The sequence below is a fragment of the Hemitrygon akajei genome, chromosome 7, assembly GCF_048418815.1.
Source record: "Hemitrygon akajei chromosome 7, sHemAka1.3, whole genome shotgun sequence".
NCBI lineage: Eukaryota > Metazoa > Chordata > Chondrichthyes > Myliobatiformes > Dasyatidae > Hemitrygon > Hemitrygon akajei.
This window is the reverse complement of record NC_133130.1, coordinates 107673326-107688377: the sequence shown is the minus strand read 5'-3', so window position 1 is coordinate 107688377 and position 15052 is coordinate 107673326. Positions and strand designations below refer to the sequence as shown.

General features: G+C 47.3%; 1 protein-coding gene across 1 annotated transcript in view; it reads right to left on the bottom strand.

Annotated features, from left to right (window-relative positions):
* Positions 1–15052, bottom strand: part of acat2 (acetyl-CoA acetyltransferase 2) — a 115431-nt gene that overhangs the window by 99530 nt on the left and 849 nt on the right. The window contains exons 2-4 of the mRNA XM_073051656.1: positions 9244–9378; positions 2604–2785; positions 653–770 (exon numbers count right to left, since the gene is read on the bottom strand). Coding sequence (XP_072907757.1) covers positions 653–770; positions 2604–2785; positions 9244–9378 — 435 coding nt within the window. The remainder of the gene's footprint in view (positions 1–652; positions 771–2603; positions 2786–9243; positions 9379–15052) is intronic.

Genomic DNA, 15052 nt, shown 5'->3' with positions numbered 1-15052 from the left:
AGTAAGGAGTCTGACAAGATTCCTCAGGGTAGGTTCATTCAGGAAGTCAGGAAGCATGGGACCTGGGGAAACTTGGCTGTGTGGACACAGATTGGCTTACCTGCAGAAGCCAAAGGGTGGTTGGAGTTGGAGTGCATTCTGCCTGGATTTTGGTGACTAATGGTGTTCCTCAGGGGACCACTGCTCTTTGTGATTTTTATAAATGACTGGGATGAGGAAGTAGACAGGTGGATTGGTAAGTTTTCAGACGACACCAAGCTTGGTGGTGTTATGGATAGAGTAGAAGGATAGGCTACAAAGGGGCATAATTGGGTAGAGAGGGGACATCGGAGACTTGCCTCATTCACTGGAGCAGAGGGTATACAAGAAGAGAGATATGGTACAAGGTTTGGTGAAGCTTGGAAGTCACAGAAGGAGGACTGTGTGCAGTTCTGATCATCACACTAAAGGACCAGAGACAGGCACCTCCAGAACAGCCTATTCCCTTAAAGTTGCAGCAAATTCCTCACACGGGATTGAGCAGCGAGAGACAGCAGCGATTTACAAGATTAAATCCCTCTTATATTCTTCCAATGAGTCACTGCCAGGGTGTTAGAGTTGTGTTTGTGGCCGAGACAGCACTGACGACTCAAGGGGATGGTGCCAGGTTTACCTGTGATTCCCATGTGGTAACCGTGAAATGCATCCGTCAGCCCATCGCACAGAATGCTATCTTGAAGGGAGGCGTTGCCCATTTTGTATCCAGCTCTCATCTGCACCACGTGTGGAGCCTGGGGACGAAAGGTCCTGCAGTTGTTACAGCCACACTGGCACAGGTCTGTCAGCCACAGATGCTTGTGATGTACACGCAGTGAAAGGGCGGACATGCAGCTCAGGACAGTGTCCGCAGGGCGGAGATACAGCTCAGGACAGTGTCCGCAGGGCGGAGATACAGCTCAGGACAGTGTCCGCAGGGCGGAGATACAGCTCAGGACAGTGTCCGCAGGGCGGAGTTTCAGCTCAGGACAGTGTCCGCAGGGCGGAGATACAGCTCAGGACAGTGTCCGCAGGGCGGAGTTTCAGCTCAGGACAGTGTCCGCAGGGCGGAGATACAGCTCAGGACAGTGTCCGCAGGGCGGAGATACAGCTCAGGACAGTGTCCGCAGGGCGGAGTTTCAGCTCAGGACAGTGTCCGCAGGGCGGAGTTTCAGCTCAGGACAGTGTCCGCAGGGCGGAGATACAGCTCAGGACAGTGTCCGCAGGGCGGAGATACAGCTCAGGACAGTGTCCGCAGGGCGGAGTTTCAGCTCAGGACAGTGTCCGCAGGGCGGAGTTTCAGCTCAGGACAGTGTCCGCAGGGCAGAGTTTCAGCTCAGGACAGTGTCCACAGGGCGGAGATACAGCACAGGACAGTGTCCACAGGGCAGAGATACAGCTCAGGACAGTGTCCACAGGGCAGAGATACAGCTCAGGACAGTGTCCACAGGGCGGAGATACAGCACAGGACAGTGTCCACAGGGCAGAGATACAGCTCAGGACAGTGTCCACAGGGCAGAGATACAGCACAGGACAGTGTCCACAGGGCAGAGATACAGCTCAGGACAGTGTCCACAGGGTGGAGATACAGCACAGGACAGTGTCCACAGGGCAGAGATACAGCTCAGGACAGTGTCCACAGGGCAGAGATACAGCACAGGACAGTGTCCACAGGGTGGAGATACAGCTCAGGACAGTGTCCACAGGGTGGAGATACAGCTCAGGACAGTGTCCACAGGGTGGAGATACAGCACAGTACAGTGTCCACAGGGCGGAGATACAGCTCAGGACAGTGTCCGCAGGGCAGAGATACAGCTCAGGACAGTGTCCGCAGGGCAGAGATACAGCTCAGGACAGTGTCCACAGGGCAGAGATACAGCACAGGACAGTGTCCACAGGGTGGAGATACAGCTCAGGACAGTGTCCACAGGGTGGAGATACAGCTCAGGACAGTGTCCACAGGGTGGAGATACAGCTCAGGACAGTGTCCACAGGGTGGAGATACAGCACAGGACAGTGTCCACAGGGCGGAGATACAGCTCAGGACAGTGTCCGCAGGGTGGAGATACAGCTCAGGACAGTGTCCACAGGGTGGAGATACAGCACAGTACAGTGTCCGTGGATAGTAACCCTGTGACCCCGGTACCCAGACTGTATGCCAGCTAACTGCTCTCAGTCTGTGACCCTCATGTCTGTCTGCTCTCTGCCCCAAATCCCAGAGGTTCCAGCTGTAGAAAGTTCCAAGTAAAATTTATTATCAGAGTACATGCATGTGGTGAAAATAAATTTGATTTGAACTTTAGGCAACCTTCTACAAAGCAGTACCTGACTGTACCTGCAACACCACCTTGTGCCTCACATTGCTGGGCTGTGGTTAGATAACTCTCTCAGCATTTTTATTTAGGTAAGTGCCCTCAGCACCAGGGTCCCACCTCTCTCCAAAGCCGTCCTACCACAACACCCTGCTCCACAAGGGAACTGGGACCACGCAGCGGATCAGCCGAGACCGTAGCTCAGCACTGCCGACTCGGGAGGGGCAGCTCCAGTGACGTGTGATGTTAATTTTCAGGGGGGGGGGGTGCTCATACCTTGCTCATGCTCTCCATGCCTCCAGCAACCACGATGTCAGAGCACCCCGTCAGGATAGCTTGAGCGGCCAGACACACTGCCTTCAGTCCGGAACCACACACCATCTGGCAGCTCCACGCTGGCACCTGGTAGGGGATTCCTGCCCCCACACTAGCCTGGCGGGCAGGGTTCTGTCCTTCGCCTGCAGAGGAAAGGAAGGTTAGAGCAGGAAAACGGCAGGGACTGACCAAAGCAGACTGCTTCACATGCAGCGGGTGACTTTCTCGAACTCAGAAGACGATTTTGTTGCCTTGTGCTTAAGGATTTTCTCTCTCACGAGCCACTGGTCACACTGGGTACTGGTTCTTTCTGTGATAAGGAACTCACTTGTCATTGCATTGGACAAAATACAACAGTAAATCTCCGTGGTCAAGTGCAGTGCCGACAGGGTGTTTAATAAAATTAGAGCGGGCGCCACAGTTAGTCTTGACCATGTACAGCACAAAAACAGGCCCTGGGCCGTGCCAACCAAGATTCCCCTCTAAATCAATCCCGTCTTTCAGCATTGGTCCACACCCCTCTAAAGCAGGGGTTCCCAACCTTTTATATGCCATGGACCACTGCTATCCGTGTACATGTCCAAGTACTTTTTTAACATGTTCTGCTCAGCCTCTTCCTCTGGCAGCTCATTCCATAAGTGGACCTCCCTCTGGGTGGAAGAAAAATGTATTGCCCCTCAAGTCCTATTAAATCAGAATCAGTTTTATTATCACCAGCCTGTGTCGTGAAAATTGTTAACTTAGCAGCAGCGGTTCAATGCAATACATCATATAGAAGAAAAAAAAATAATAATAAGTAAATCAATTACAGTGTACATATATTGAATAGATTAAAAATTGTGCAAAAAACAGAAATAATATATATTTAAAAAAGTGAAGTAGTGTTCAAGGGTTCAACGTCCATTTAGGAATCAGATGGCAGAGGGGAAGAAGCTGTTCCTGAATCGCTGAGTGTGAGCCTTCAGGCTTCTGTATCTCCTACCTGATGGTAACAGTGAGAAAAGGGCATGCCCTGGGTGCTGGAGTTCCTTAATAATGGACGCTGCCTTTCTGAGACACTGCTCCCTGAAGATCTCCTGGGTACTTCGTAGGCTATTGAGCAAGATGGAGCTGCAGATGCTTTCGGTCCTGTGCAGTAGCCCCTCGATACCAGACAGTGATACAGCCTGTTAGAATGCTCTCCATGGTACATCTATAGAAGTTTTTGAGTGTATTTGTTGACATACCAAATCTCTTCAAACTCCTAATGAAGTATAGCCTCCATCTTGCCATCTTTATAACTACATCAATATGTTGGGACCAGGTTAGATCCTCAGAGAACTTGACACAGAGGAACTTGAAACTGCTCACTCTCTCCACTTCTGATTTCTCTATGAGGATTGGTATGTGATCCTTCATCTTACCCTTCCGGAAGTCCACAATCAGCTCTTTTGTCTTACTGACGTTGAGTGCCAGGTTGTTGCTGCAATACCACTCCACTAGTTGGCATATCTCACTCCTGTACGCCCTCTCGTCGCCATCTGATATTCTACCAACAATTGTTGTATCATCAGCAAATTTATAGATGGTATTTGAGCTATGCCTAGCCACACATTCATGGATAATAGAGAGTAGAGCAGTGGGCTAATCACACACCCCTGAGGTACATCAGTGTTGATCATCAGCGAGGAGCAGATGTTATCACCAATCCGCACAGATTGTGGCCTTCCGGTAAGGAAGTCAAGGATCCAATTGCAGAGGGAGGTACAGAGGCCCATGTTCTGGAACTTCTCAATCAGGATTGTGGGAATGATGGTATTAAATGCTGAGCTGTAATCGATAAACAGCACCCTGACGTAGGTGTTTGTGTCGTCCAGGTGGTCTAAAGCTGTGAGAAGAGCCATTGAGATTGCATTTGCCGTTGACCTATTGTGGTGAAAGGCAAATTGCAATGGGTCCAGGTCCTTGCTGAGGCAGGAGTTCAGTCTAGTCATGACCAACCTCTTAAAGCATTTCATCACTGTCGATGTGAGTGCTACCAGGCGATAGTCATTAAGACAGTTCGCATTATTCTTCTTAGGCACTGGTATAATTGTTGCTTTTTGAAGCAAGTGGGAACTTCGGCCCGTAGCAGTGAGAGTTTGAAAATGTCCTTGAATACTCCCGCTAGTTGGTTGGCACAGGTTTTCAGAGCCTTACCAGGTACTCCATGGGGGCCTCCTGCCTTGCGAGGGTTCACTCTCTTTAAAGAAAGCTTAATATCGGCCTCTGAGACAGAGATCACAGGGTCATCAGGTACAGCAGGGATCATCACAGCTGTCGTTGTGTTCTCCCTTTCAAAGCGGACATAGAAGGCGTTGAGTTCATCTGGTAGTGAAGCATCGCTGCCATTCATGCTATCGAGTTTCGCTTTGTAGGAAGTAATGTCTTGCAAACCCTGCCAGAGTTGTCGTACATCGATGTCGCCTCCAACCTTGTTCGAAATTGTCTCTTCACCCTTGAAATGGCCCTCTGCAAATCATACCTGGTTTTCTGGTACAGACCTGGGTCGCCAGACTTGAATGCCACAGATCTAGCCTTCAACAGACAACGTACCTCCTGGTTCATCCACGGTTTTGGTTTGGGAATGTACAGTAAGACTTTGTGGGTACACACTCATCCACACAGGTTTTAATGAAGTCAGTAACAACTACAGCATACTCATCCAGGTTCGAAGAGGAATCCCTGAATACAGTCCAGTCCACCAATTCAAAGCAGTCCTGTAGGTGCTCCTGTGCTTCCCTTGTCCAAACCTTCTTGGTCCTCACTGCTGGTGCTGCAGTCTTCAGTCTCTGCCTGTACTCAGGGGGTAGAAGTACAGCCAGGTGATCAGACTTCCCGAAGTGAGGGAGTGGAATAGCACGGTAGGCATCCTTGATGGTGGTGTAGCAATGGTCCAGTGTGCTGTTTCTTCTGGTGTTGCAAGCAATCTGTTGATGGTAATTGCTCAGTGATTTTTTTCAGACTGGCCTGGTTAAAATCCCCCAAAACAATGGTGATGGCGTTAGGGTGCACTGTTTCATGCATGTTGATCCCATTGCTCAGATCATCTAAAGCCTGATCGACATTGGCCTGAGGTGGAATGTATACTGCTACCAAAATGACCCCAGACAACTCCTGTGGTAGGTAAAAAGGACAGCACTTAACTGCTAGATATTCCAGGTCTGGTGAGTAGAATTGGGACAGCACTGATATATTTGTGCATCAATAAGAGTTGATCATGAGGCATACTGCTCCACCTCTGCTTTTGAGAGACTCTGTAGATCTATCCTGATGGCGTACAGTAAACCCGTCGACCTGAATCGCTGTTTCCGGTACAGAAGGGGTTAACCATGATGCCGCGAAACAAAGGACACTTGCGGTCCTAATGTCCCTCTGATTCAGCACCCTAGCTCTGAGATCATCGATTTCATTCACCAGCGACTGCACGTTTGCCAGCAAGATAATTGTTGGTGGCTTGCTGCCGCTTACGCGCGGGAGGGAGGAGCTGCGGAGGGTGGGGGGGGGGACTTTGGGGTTCTATCATTTGACTGTCGTTCATTCTTCGGGGGCGCTCCGCCATTTTCGTGGATGGTTGCGAAGAAAAAGCATTTCAGGATGTATATCGTATACATTTCTCTGACATTAAATGCACGGTACTGGGAGGTTAAAACCCCGTCTCCTTAAACACACTTGTATGCCTGACCTGCAGCCACACTTCCTGCGTGAAATCCTCTGAAGAGTCTGTCCACAATCAGCATTGTTTCCGTCAGTTTTAAGAAGCAATAGTTTGTTTAAACTCATTAAGACATCTTTTTTGAGTGTACTGACCTTGGAAGCAGTCGTGCTTTTTCGTATCAGACTGAAACGAGAATATTTAATCGTGTCCATTGAGAGTTCTGCTGCTACATGAGTCGCCCCCAGGCACTCCGAAACGTCTCCCCTCTCACCTTAAATCTCTAGTTTCTGATTCCACAACCCTGGGAAAAAGACTGTGGGCATTTACCCTATTCACGCTTCACATTTATCAGATGGAAGATCCTAACAATCAGAAAACCAGTGAGGAACAAGTTGTTCAAAGATTGGAGCTGTTTGTGTCTGGGGAGAGAACGGGTAGTGGAACCAGTCCTCTCGGTTGCCTGTGGTACCTTAAAAATGGACATCTTTCCCAAACCCTTCCATTTACTCAAATTAGTTTGAATCTATCGGAGTGTCCAGCCCAAAACAACAAAGAACAGAGATTTGAAATATTGCAGAAGATTGGTTGGCTATTTGGCAGTTTGGTTGAACACTGAGCTTGGCAAAATGTTTGCAGACATTTCAGCTCCAATCAAGAAGCCATCATCAGAAATAGGATCAGGAGTCGGCCGTCTGGCCTGTCGAGCCTGCTCCGCCATTCAATAAGATCATGGCTGATCTGATCATGGACTCACCTCCTTTCCCCCATAACTCTCAATTCCCCTACTGTGCAAAAATCTACCCAACCTTGTCTTAAATATATTTACTGAGGTAGCCTCCACTGCTTCATTAGGCAGACAATTCCACAGATTCACCAGTTCCTCCTCTGTCCTAAATCTACTGCCCCCAGATCTTGCGCCTATGTCCCCTAGTTCTAGTAAAGAAGCAGATGCACGTTTGAGGGTGCTCTCTCGCCAGCTTACACACTCCTCTGGGGTCCAGATAGATATTGATCAGATGTCAGTCTGGTTGGCTTGTTCAAAACCCGGTGGAGAGTTTAGCAGGAGAGGATTCTGACCGGCTAGCTTCGAGGGAGGTCCGTCGGAAGCTTTTGCTTCACTGTTCGGGTCCTGAGATAACCGGCAATTCGCTGATTGTTGATGTTGATGTTTTTCTTTTCTCTGTAAGGATTCATATGCCGGATCGATATCAATGTGCTAGCTGATGGCTCCTTTTGTAGGGAACCACGCTTCAAGAAATTCTCATTCTTTTCTTGTTCTTGCTTGAGTCAAGTCTGTGGCTGTCATCCAGTCGAAACGGTGTCCTCCTTCATCTTCATGAACTGATGCTAACGAGAGTGGGTCACGCCTTCCGCTCGCTAGCTGACGTCCATGTAGCTTCGTCGATACTTTTCTTCCAGTTTGACCAACGTAGTACTCGTTGCAATCACTACACTGGATCAGTCACAGATGCTCATAAACCGTCTGCAGCTTTGAGGAGGAACCTATCAAACCTCAAAATGCAACAAAATCTGACTGATGGAACAACTGTTATCAACAGAATCCCTTATGAGAGGGCAAAATTGCAGTCAGTGAGAAGAGTTTAAGTGTAACATGGGGGCAATATTTAAAAAGTGTGAGGTTTACAGTACTGGGGGTGTTGTATTTGAATGCACGTCGTATACAGAATAATGTAGATGATCTTGCAGTGCCGTTAGAGATTGGCAGGTATGATGCTGTGGGCGTCACGGAGTTGTGGCTGGAAGATCACAGTTGAGCGCTTGACATCCAAGCTTACATGTTGTACTGAAGGGAGTAGGCAGAGGGGAAGGGGTGGCTTTGTTGGTAAAAGGGTGGAATCAAATCCTTAGAAAGAGGTGACATAAGATCAGAAGATATAGAATTGTTGTGGGTAAACCAGATTCTGAACAACTACCCTTAGAAGGTAGTGATCATATGATAGAATTCACCCTGCAGACTGAGAGAGTGAGATAAAGTCCAATGTATCAGTATTACCTCTGCCTTTAAAAGACTGTCCTGCCTTTATGGAGGAATAATCATTTTGTAACAGAATAGAATATTAAAGCATGGATACAATGTGTGGTTTAATAAGGCATTGGAAGGCCTAACTAAAATGGATGCGGAGAGGATTTCTCCTATAGTGGGTGAGTCTAACACCAGAGGGCATGGCCTCAGATCAGAGGAACATCCCTTTAAAACAAAGGAGAATTTCTTTGATCAGAGGGTGGTGCATCTGTGGAATTCATTAGCACAGACGTCTGAGGAAGCCAAGTCACTGGGTATATTTAAAGTGGTGGTTCACAGGTTCTATATAAGTAAGGGTGTCAAAGGTTATGGGAAGAAGGCAGGAGAATGGTGATAAGCGGGAAAATAAATCAACCAAATGGCAGAACAGGCCCGTTGGGCCAAATGGCCTAATTCTGCTCCTATGTCTTCAGATCCCATGCTCTCTGCCATCTCACCAGAGACCCATTCCCACACTCAGCAGAAAGCTGACTCCCTACTGTAAGCCACCTCTCTGTGACTCTAGCTCACTTTTTTTCTCTCTCCTGAGGTCGGCATGGTCCAGTGGCCATGCCCCACAGCCCCACTGTTAGCAGCACATTGTTTCTCGTATCGCCTCCTGTCTACTCCGATAATCCATGTGACCAAACAACACATCCTCACAGTGACCTTCCTTTTTCCTGCCTCCACCCTGTCTACAACTTCAACCACCTTTTCTAATTCCCAGTCTGATGGAGGATTGCTTCTGCTTCTCTCTCCACAGATGCTGCCTAACTTGCTGAGTGTTTCCAGCATTCTCAGTTTTTTTACTTCAGATTTGCAGCATCTGCACTTTTTAATTTTTCTTTCGGTTCAAATGTGCTGTTGAATTCTTGGGTACAACCCCACCTACTGTACAGTACCTGCAGTTAAAACATGCCCTAAAATCACTTCAGACACATCTTCTGGCTGTATATTTGCTTTCTTCAGGGCTTCCTTTATCACCACTGATGCGATCTGATGGGCAGTCAGGCTCGATAAACAGCCATTGAAGGAACCTGCAAAGACAAACAAGTTCACTCAGATACTGAAAGAAAATGCAACATAAAGAGCCTAGATTTCACAATAACACTGTTTCTCTACTTGCTAGTCACTAGGTTCTCCAAGTCCAAAGTGGAGTAGGAGTTTCAGGACAATTACAACGCTGAACTCCACCTGATCATGTGGAGAGTTGCCCACATGTGCCCTATTCACCAAAACTGGCCAATGACTACCCAACCAGCCTATTCTCAATGTGTCTTCAGAACACGACTTTACCCTTTAACCCTTGTGACTGGATGGCCAAATTCTGCTCTAAGTGCATTGAGTGTGCAGGTGACACCACACTGACGAGACAGAGTCCCAGAGCTTCGACACAACTTCTTAACTCTTGAACTAATGTCTCAATTATTACAGCCAGTATGTCATATATCTTCTTTACCCCCGATCAACATGCACAGCCACTTTCAGGGAGCAATGGACATCAACACTGTTTAGAGTCCTGCCTTTAACTGTGCACTACCCCTTACATACAGCCTCCCAAGGTGCCACATCTTAAACTCCGTCAGCATTTCTCTGTCCTTATCTGTAACTGATCCATATCCTGCTGTATCCTTTGCCAGTCTTCTACGCTATCCACAACACCATCAATCTTTGTATTGACTGTGAACTTACTAACCCGCCCATCTACGTTTTTATCGAAGGTATGTACAGTATAAATATAACAAACAGCAAAGGTCCAGTGCTCACTCCTTCAGAACACCACAAGTTACAGGCCTCCAGCCAAGGTACGGTAATTCCCTTTGTCTTCTAATGGCAAGCAAATTCTGTTTGTAAATGCCTAAGTCACCTTGGATCCCATGCGTAATCTTCTGCATGAGCCTACCGTGAGATATCTTGTCAAATTCCTCACTAAAATCCATGAAGACAACATACACAGTTCCACCTTCAACAATTTTTTAAAAAGAATGTAGGCAAAAGACGGGCAACTATAGGCCAGTAGGCTTAACATCTGCAGTCGGGAAAATGCTTGAAGCTGTCATTAAGAAATAGAGAAACATTTAGAAGAGGGTGGTTCCATTAGACAGATGCAACATGGATTCAGAAAGGGCGGGTCCTGTTTGACAAACTTACTGGAGTTCTTTCAGGACATAATGAGTGCAGTGGATAGAGGGGAACAGGTGGATGTCGTATACTTGGATTTCCAGAAGGCGTTCGATAAGGTGCTGCACAAGAGACTTATAAATAAGATACAGATGCATGGAGTCAGAGGAAATGTATTGGCATGGAGAGTGGATTGGTTAACCAATAGAAGGCAGAGAGTTGGTATAAATGGGCGTTTCTCCGGTTGGCAGTTGGTGAGTGGGGTGCCGCAGGGATTGGTGCTGGGGCCGTAGCTGTTTACCATTTACATTGATGATTTGGAAGAGGGGTCTGAGTGTAGCGTAGCAAAATTTGCTGATGACACTAAACTGAGTGGAAAAGCAAATTGTAGAGGATGTGGAGAGTCTGCAGAGGGATATAGACAGGTTAAGTGAGTGGGTCATGGTCTGGCAGATGGAATACAATGCTGGTAAATGCGAGATCATCCACTTTGGAAGGAATAATAGAAGAGATTATTATTTAAATGGTGAAAGATTGCAGCATACTGTTCTGCAGAAGGACTTGGGAGTGCTTGTTCATGAATTGCAAAAAGTTGGCTTGCAGTTACAACAGGTTATTAAAAAGGCAAACGGAATGTTGGCCTTCATTGCCAGAGGGATTGAATTCAAGAGCAGGGAGGTCATGCTGCAACTATACAGGGTACTGGTGAGGCTGCACCTGGAGTACTCTGTGCAGTTCTGGTCTCCTTACTTGAGGAAGGATGTACTGGCTTTGGAGGCAGTGCAGAGGAGGTTCACCAGGTTGATTCTAGGGATGAAGGGGTTAACCTGTGAGGAGAGATTGAGTTGCCTGGGACTATACTCTCTGGAATTCATAAGAATGAGAGGGGATCTTATAGAAACATACAGAATTTTGAAAGGAATAAATAAGATAGAAGTAGGAAAGTTGTTTCCATTGGTAGGTGACACTAGAACTAGGGGACATTGCCTCAAGATTCAGGGAAGAAGATTTAGGATGGAGATGAGGAGAAACTGTTTTTCCCAGAGGGTGGAAAATCTGTGGAATTCTCTGCCCAGGGAAGCAGTTGAGGCTTCTTCACTAAATATATTTAAGATACAGTTAGATAGGCTTTTACATAGTAGGGGAATTAAGGATTATGGGGAAAAGGCAAGTAGATGGAGCTGAGTTTATGAACAGATCAGCCATGATCTTATCGAATGGCGGGGCAGGCTCGACGGGCCAGATGGCCGACTCCTGCTCCTATTTCTTATGTAATCAGCTTTGCCACTTCCTCAAAACACTCAATCAAGTTTCAGGACCTGACTGCCCCTGAAGGCCATAGCCTTCCAATTGCTTATCAATCCTATTCCTAGGAATCTGCTCCAATTGCTTCCCCACCTCTGAGGTGAGACTCACAAATTTATACTTTCCAGGATTACCCTTCCTTAACAGGGTATCAACATTAACTACTCGACAGTCCTCCGGGACCTTGTCTGTAGCTCGAGAAGATCCAAAACGCCCAGTCAATTCATCCCTTGCTTCTCTCAATAAACTTATAAAAGGCAATGCACCAAAGGCTCCTTTATAACCCTATCTACCTGTGATGCCACTTTCAAGGAATTATGGACCTGTATTTCCAGATCCCTCTGTTCTACCACACTCCTTAGTGCCTACCACTCACTGTAATTTCCTACCCTGGCTGGTCCTCCCAAAGTGTCATATCTCACACTTGTCTGCATTAAATTCCACCTGTTATTTTCAGCTCCTTTTCCCAAATGGTCCAGATCTCACTGCAAGTTTTGATAGCCTTTCTTGCCGACCACTACATCCCAGGATTGGTGTTGTCTGCAAATTTGCTGATCCAGTTTACAACATTATCAATTCACTGCATCATTAACATAGATGATTAGCAACTATGGACTCCGCACCAATCACTTACAGGAAGCAGTTAACGCAGAAAACCTCTTTCACAGGGGACAGAATTTGAGTACAGAATCAGTACTGTTACTGAATACGGAAATCAAATTGACGAGAAGTAGTTGTGTGAAGTGTAGCTTTGATCTCCTAATCCAAGAAAGAATGTCTCGGTACTGCCAGTTCATTTATGGGAACAGCACCGCTCTCCACTTTCTGCTGGGATCACTCTCCAAGCGACACCTTTTATGGGAACACAAACTTCTGTGGATCTCGGAACATGAAGGACACCGTTTTAACCAGAACGCCGCGGAGGTTCTGGCGCAGGGAAACACGAAGCAGGCACGAGAATTTTTAGAAGTGTGGTTCTCTTCCGATAACTCTGCAAACAATCATATTGAAATCGATAGCATCTACAAACCCCTACAAGCCCAGGAAATGCAAGCCAACAGAGTTCGAAAGTCAACTAAAGGGGGACCGTCAATCAGGACCGAGCAAATGAATGGAAATCTACATAAACACAAGCACTCCCAGAAATTCACACACCAATTCCGCACTGAGGATGTCACCTTGACTGGTGTTGAAAAGTCTGAAAGCTAATTGCCAAGCTCTGCAACATCAAACACCTCAACCCAAGCTAGCAAATGTCAACTGTTTATTTCCCTCCATAGATTCTGCCTGACTTGCTCAGTTCCTCCAGCAGTTTGGGCTTATATACTTATGAGGAAATACGGCACAGAACAAGCCCTTCTGTCCCTATATCCCACTATTTAACCCATCCTAATCACAGGACAATTTACGACGACTGATTAACCTACTAACTGTTGCTCAAGATTTCCGGTATCCTCTTCTCTCATCTTCAACCCTCCTCCTCTTCCTGGACACCCTGCTCTGCATCAACTGTCTCGACTTCACCACTCCTGTCTCCCAATTCCAACCTCACTCCTTCCGAACACTCTCAGAAATTCACACAACAATTCCACGCTGAGAATGTCACCTCTCTACGCTAATTCTAACCTTACCATCAAAGCCACAGTTAAGTGGGGCGCTGTAGCAGACTGCCAGACTGACCTCCACCTAGCTGAGGCCAGGCAACAACTCTCAGACGCCTCCTCTCACTTACCCCTCAAACAGGACCCCACTAAGGGGCACCAAGCCATTGTCTCCCACACCATCTCTGACTGTATGAACTCTGGGGATCTCCCAACCACTGCCAGCAACCTTATAGTTCCCCGACCCCGTACCTCCTACAAACCTGCTTGTCCAGATAGACCCATTATTTCTGCTTGCTCCTGCCCCACTGAAATCATACTTCAACTCAGTTTTATACCCCCCGGCTCAGTCTAATCATACCTACATCTGTGACACTTCACACACTCTGGATCTTTTCAATGCCTTCACCTTCTCTGGCCCCAATCGTCTCATTTTCACCATGGATGTCCAGTCCCTATACATCTTCATCCCCCTTAAAGCTCCCCATTTCTTTCTGGACATCAGACCCAACCAGCTCCCCTCCACCACCACTCTCCTCTGTCTGGGAAAGCTGCTCTTCATTCTCAATAATTTCTCCTTCAGTTCCTCCCACTTCCTTTAAATAAAAGGTGCAGCCATGGGCACTCGCACGGCTCCCAGCTGTGCCTGCCTTTTTGTCGGCTACGTGGTACAGTCTATGTTCCAAGTCTACACTGGTGTCACTCCCCAACTTTTCCTACGCAACATTGATGACCGCATCGGTGCTGCGAGTCTGTTGGGGCCATTCTATTGTGTCCAGTGTGGCCTCCTGTATATCGGTGAGACCCAATGTAGATTGGGAGACCACTTCGCTGAGAACCTATGCTCCATCTGCCAGAAAAAACAAGATCTCTCGATGGCCACCCGCTTCAATTCTACTTCCCATTCTACCATGCCAGTTCATGGCCTCCTCTGCTACCGCAGTGAGACCACACTCAGGCTGCAGAAGCAACTTCTTATATTCTGTCTGGGTAACCTCCATCTTGATGGCATGAACATCGATTTCTTGAACTTCCAGTAATTGCCCCCCTCTTCCCCATTCCCTCCTCTCACCTTATCTTCTTATTTGCCCATCACCTCCGTCTGGTGCTCCCCCCCCTCCCTTTCTTCCGTGCTCTTCTCCTATCAGATTCCCCCTTCTCCAACTCGTTATCTCTTTCACCAATCAACTTCCCAGCTCTTTACTGTACCTCACACTCCACTTCTCCTAGTTTCACCTCTCACCTACCACCTTGCACTTCCTCCTCCCCTCCCCCACCTTCTTGCTCTAACTTTTCATCTTTTTCCTCTAGTCCTGACGAAGGGTCTTGGCCCAAAACGTCAACTGCTCACTCCCTTTCACAGAAGCTACCTGACTTGCTGAGTTCCTCCAATATTTCGTGTGTGTGTTGTTTGGATTTCCAACATTTACAGATTTCCTTGTCTATCCGTTGTTTACTATTGTTTACTATCCGTTGTTTATTGTTTACTATAAAGGGATAGAAATGTAGGTCAGAAAGAAGCAATTTCTTCATTTGGAGAATGGTGAGCTTGTGGAATTCTCTATCACAGAGGCTAGTAGAAACCCTGTCATTAAATTCGAAGGAACAAGAGGCTGAATTTGGAGCGGCACGGTAGCAGAGCGTTAGCGCCTGTAACCGTGTGAATTCAGTTCCCGCTGCTGTC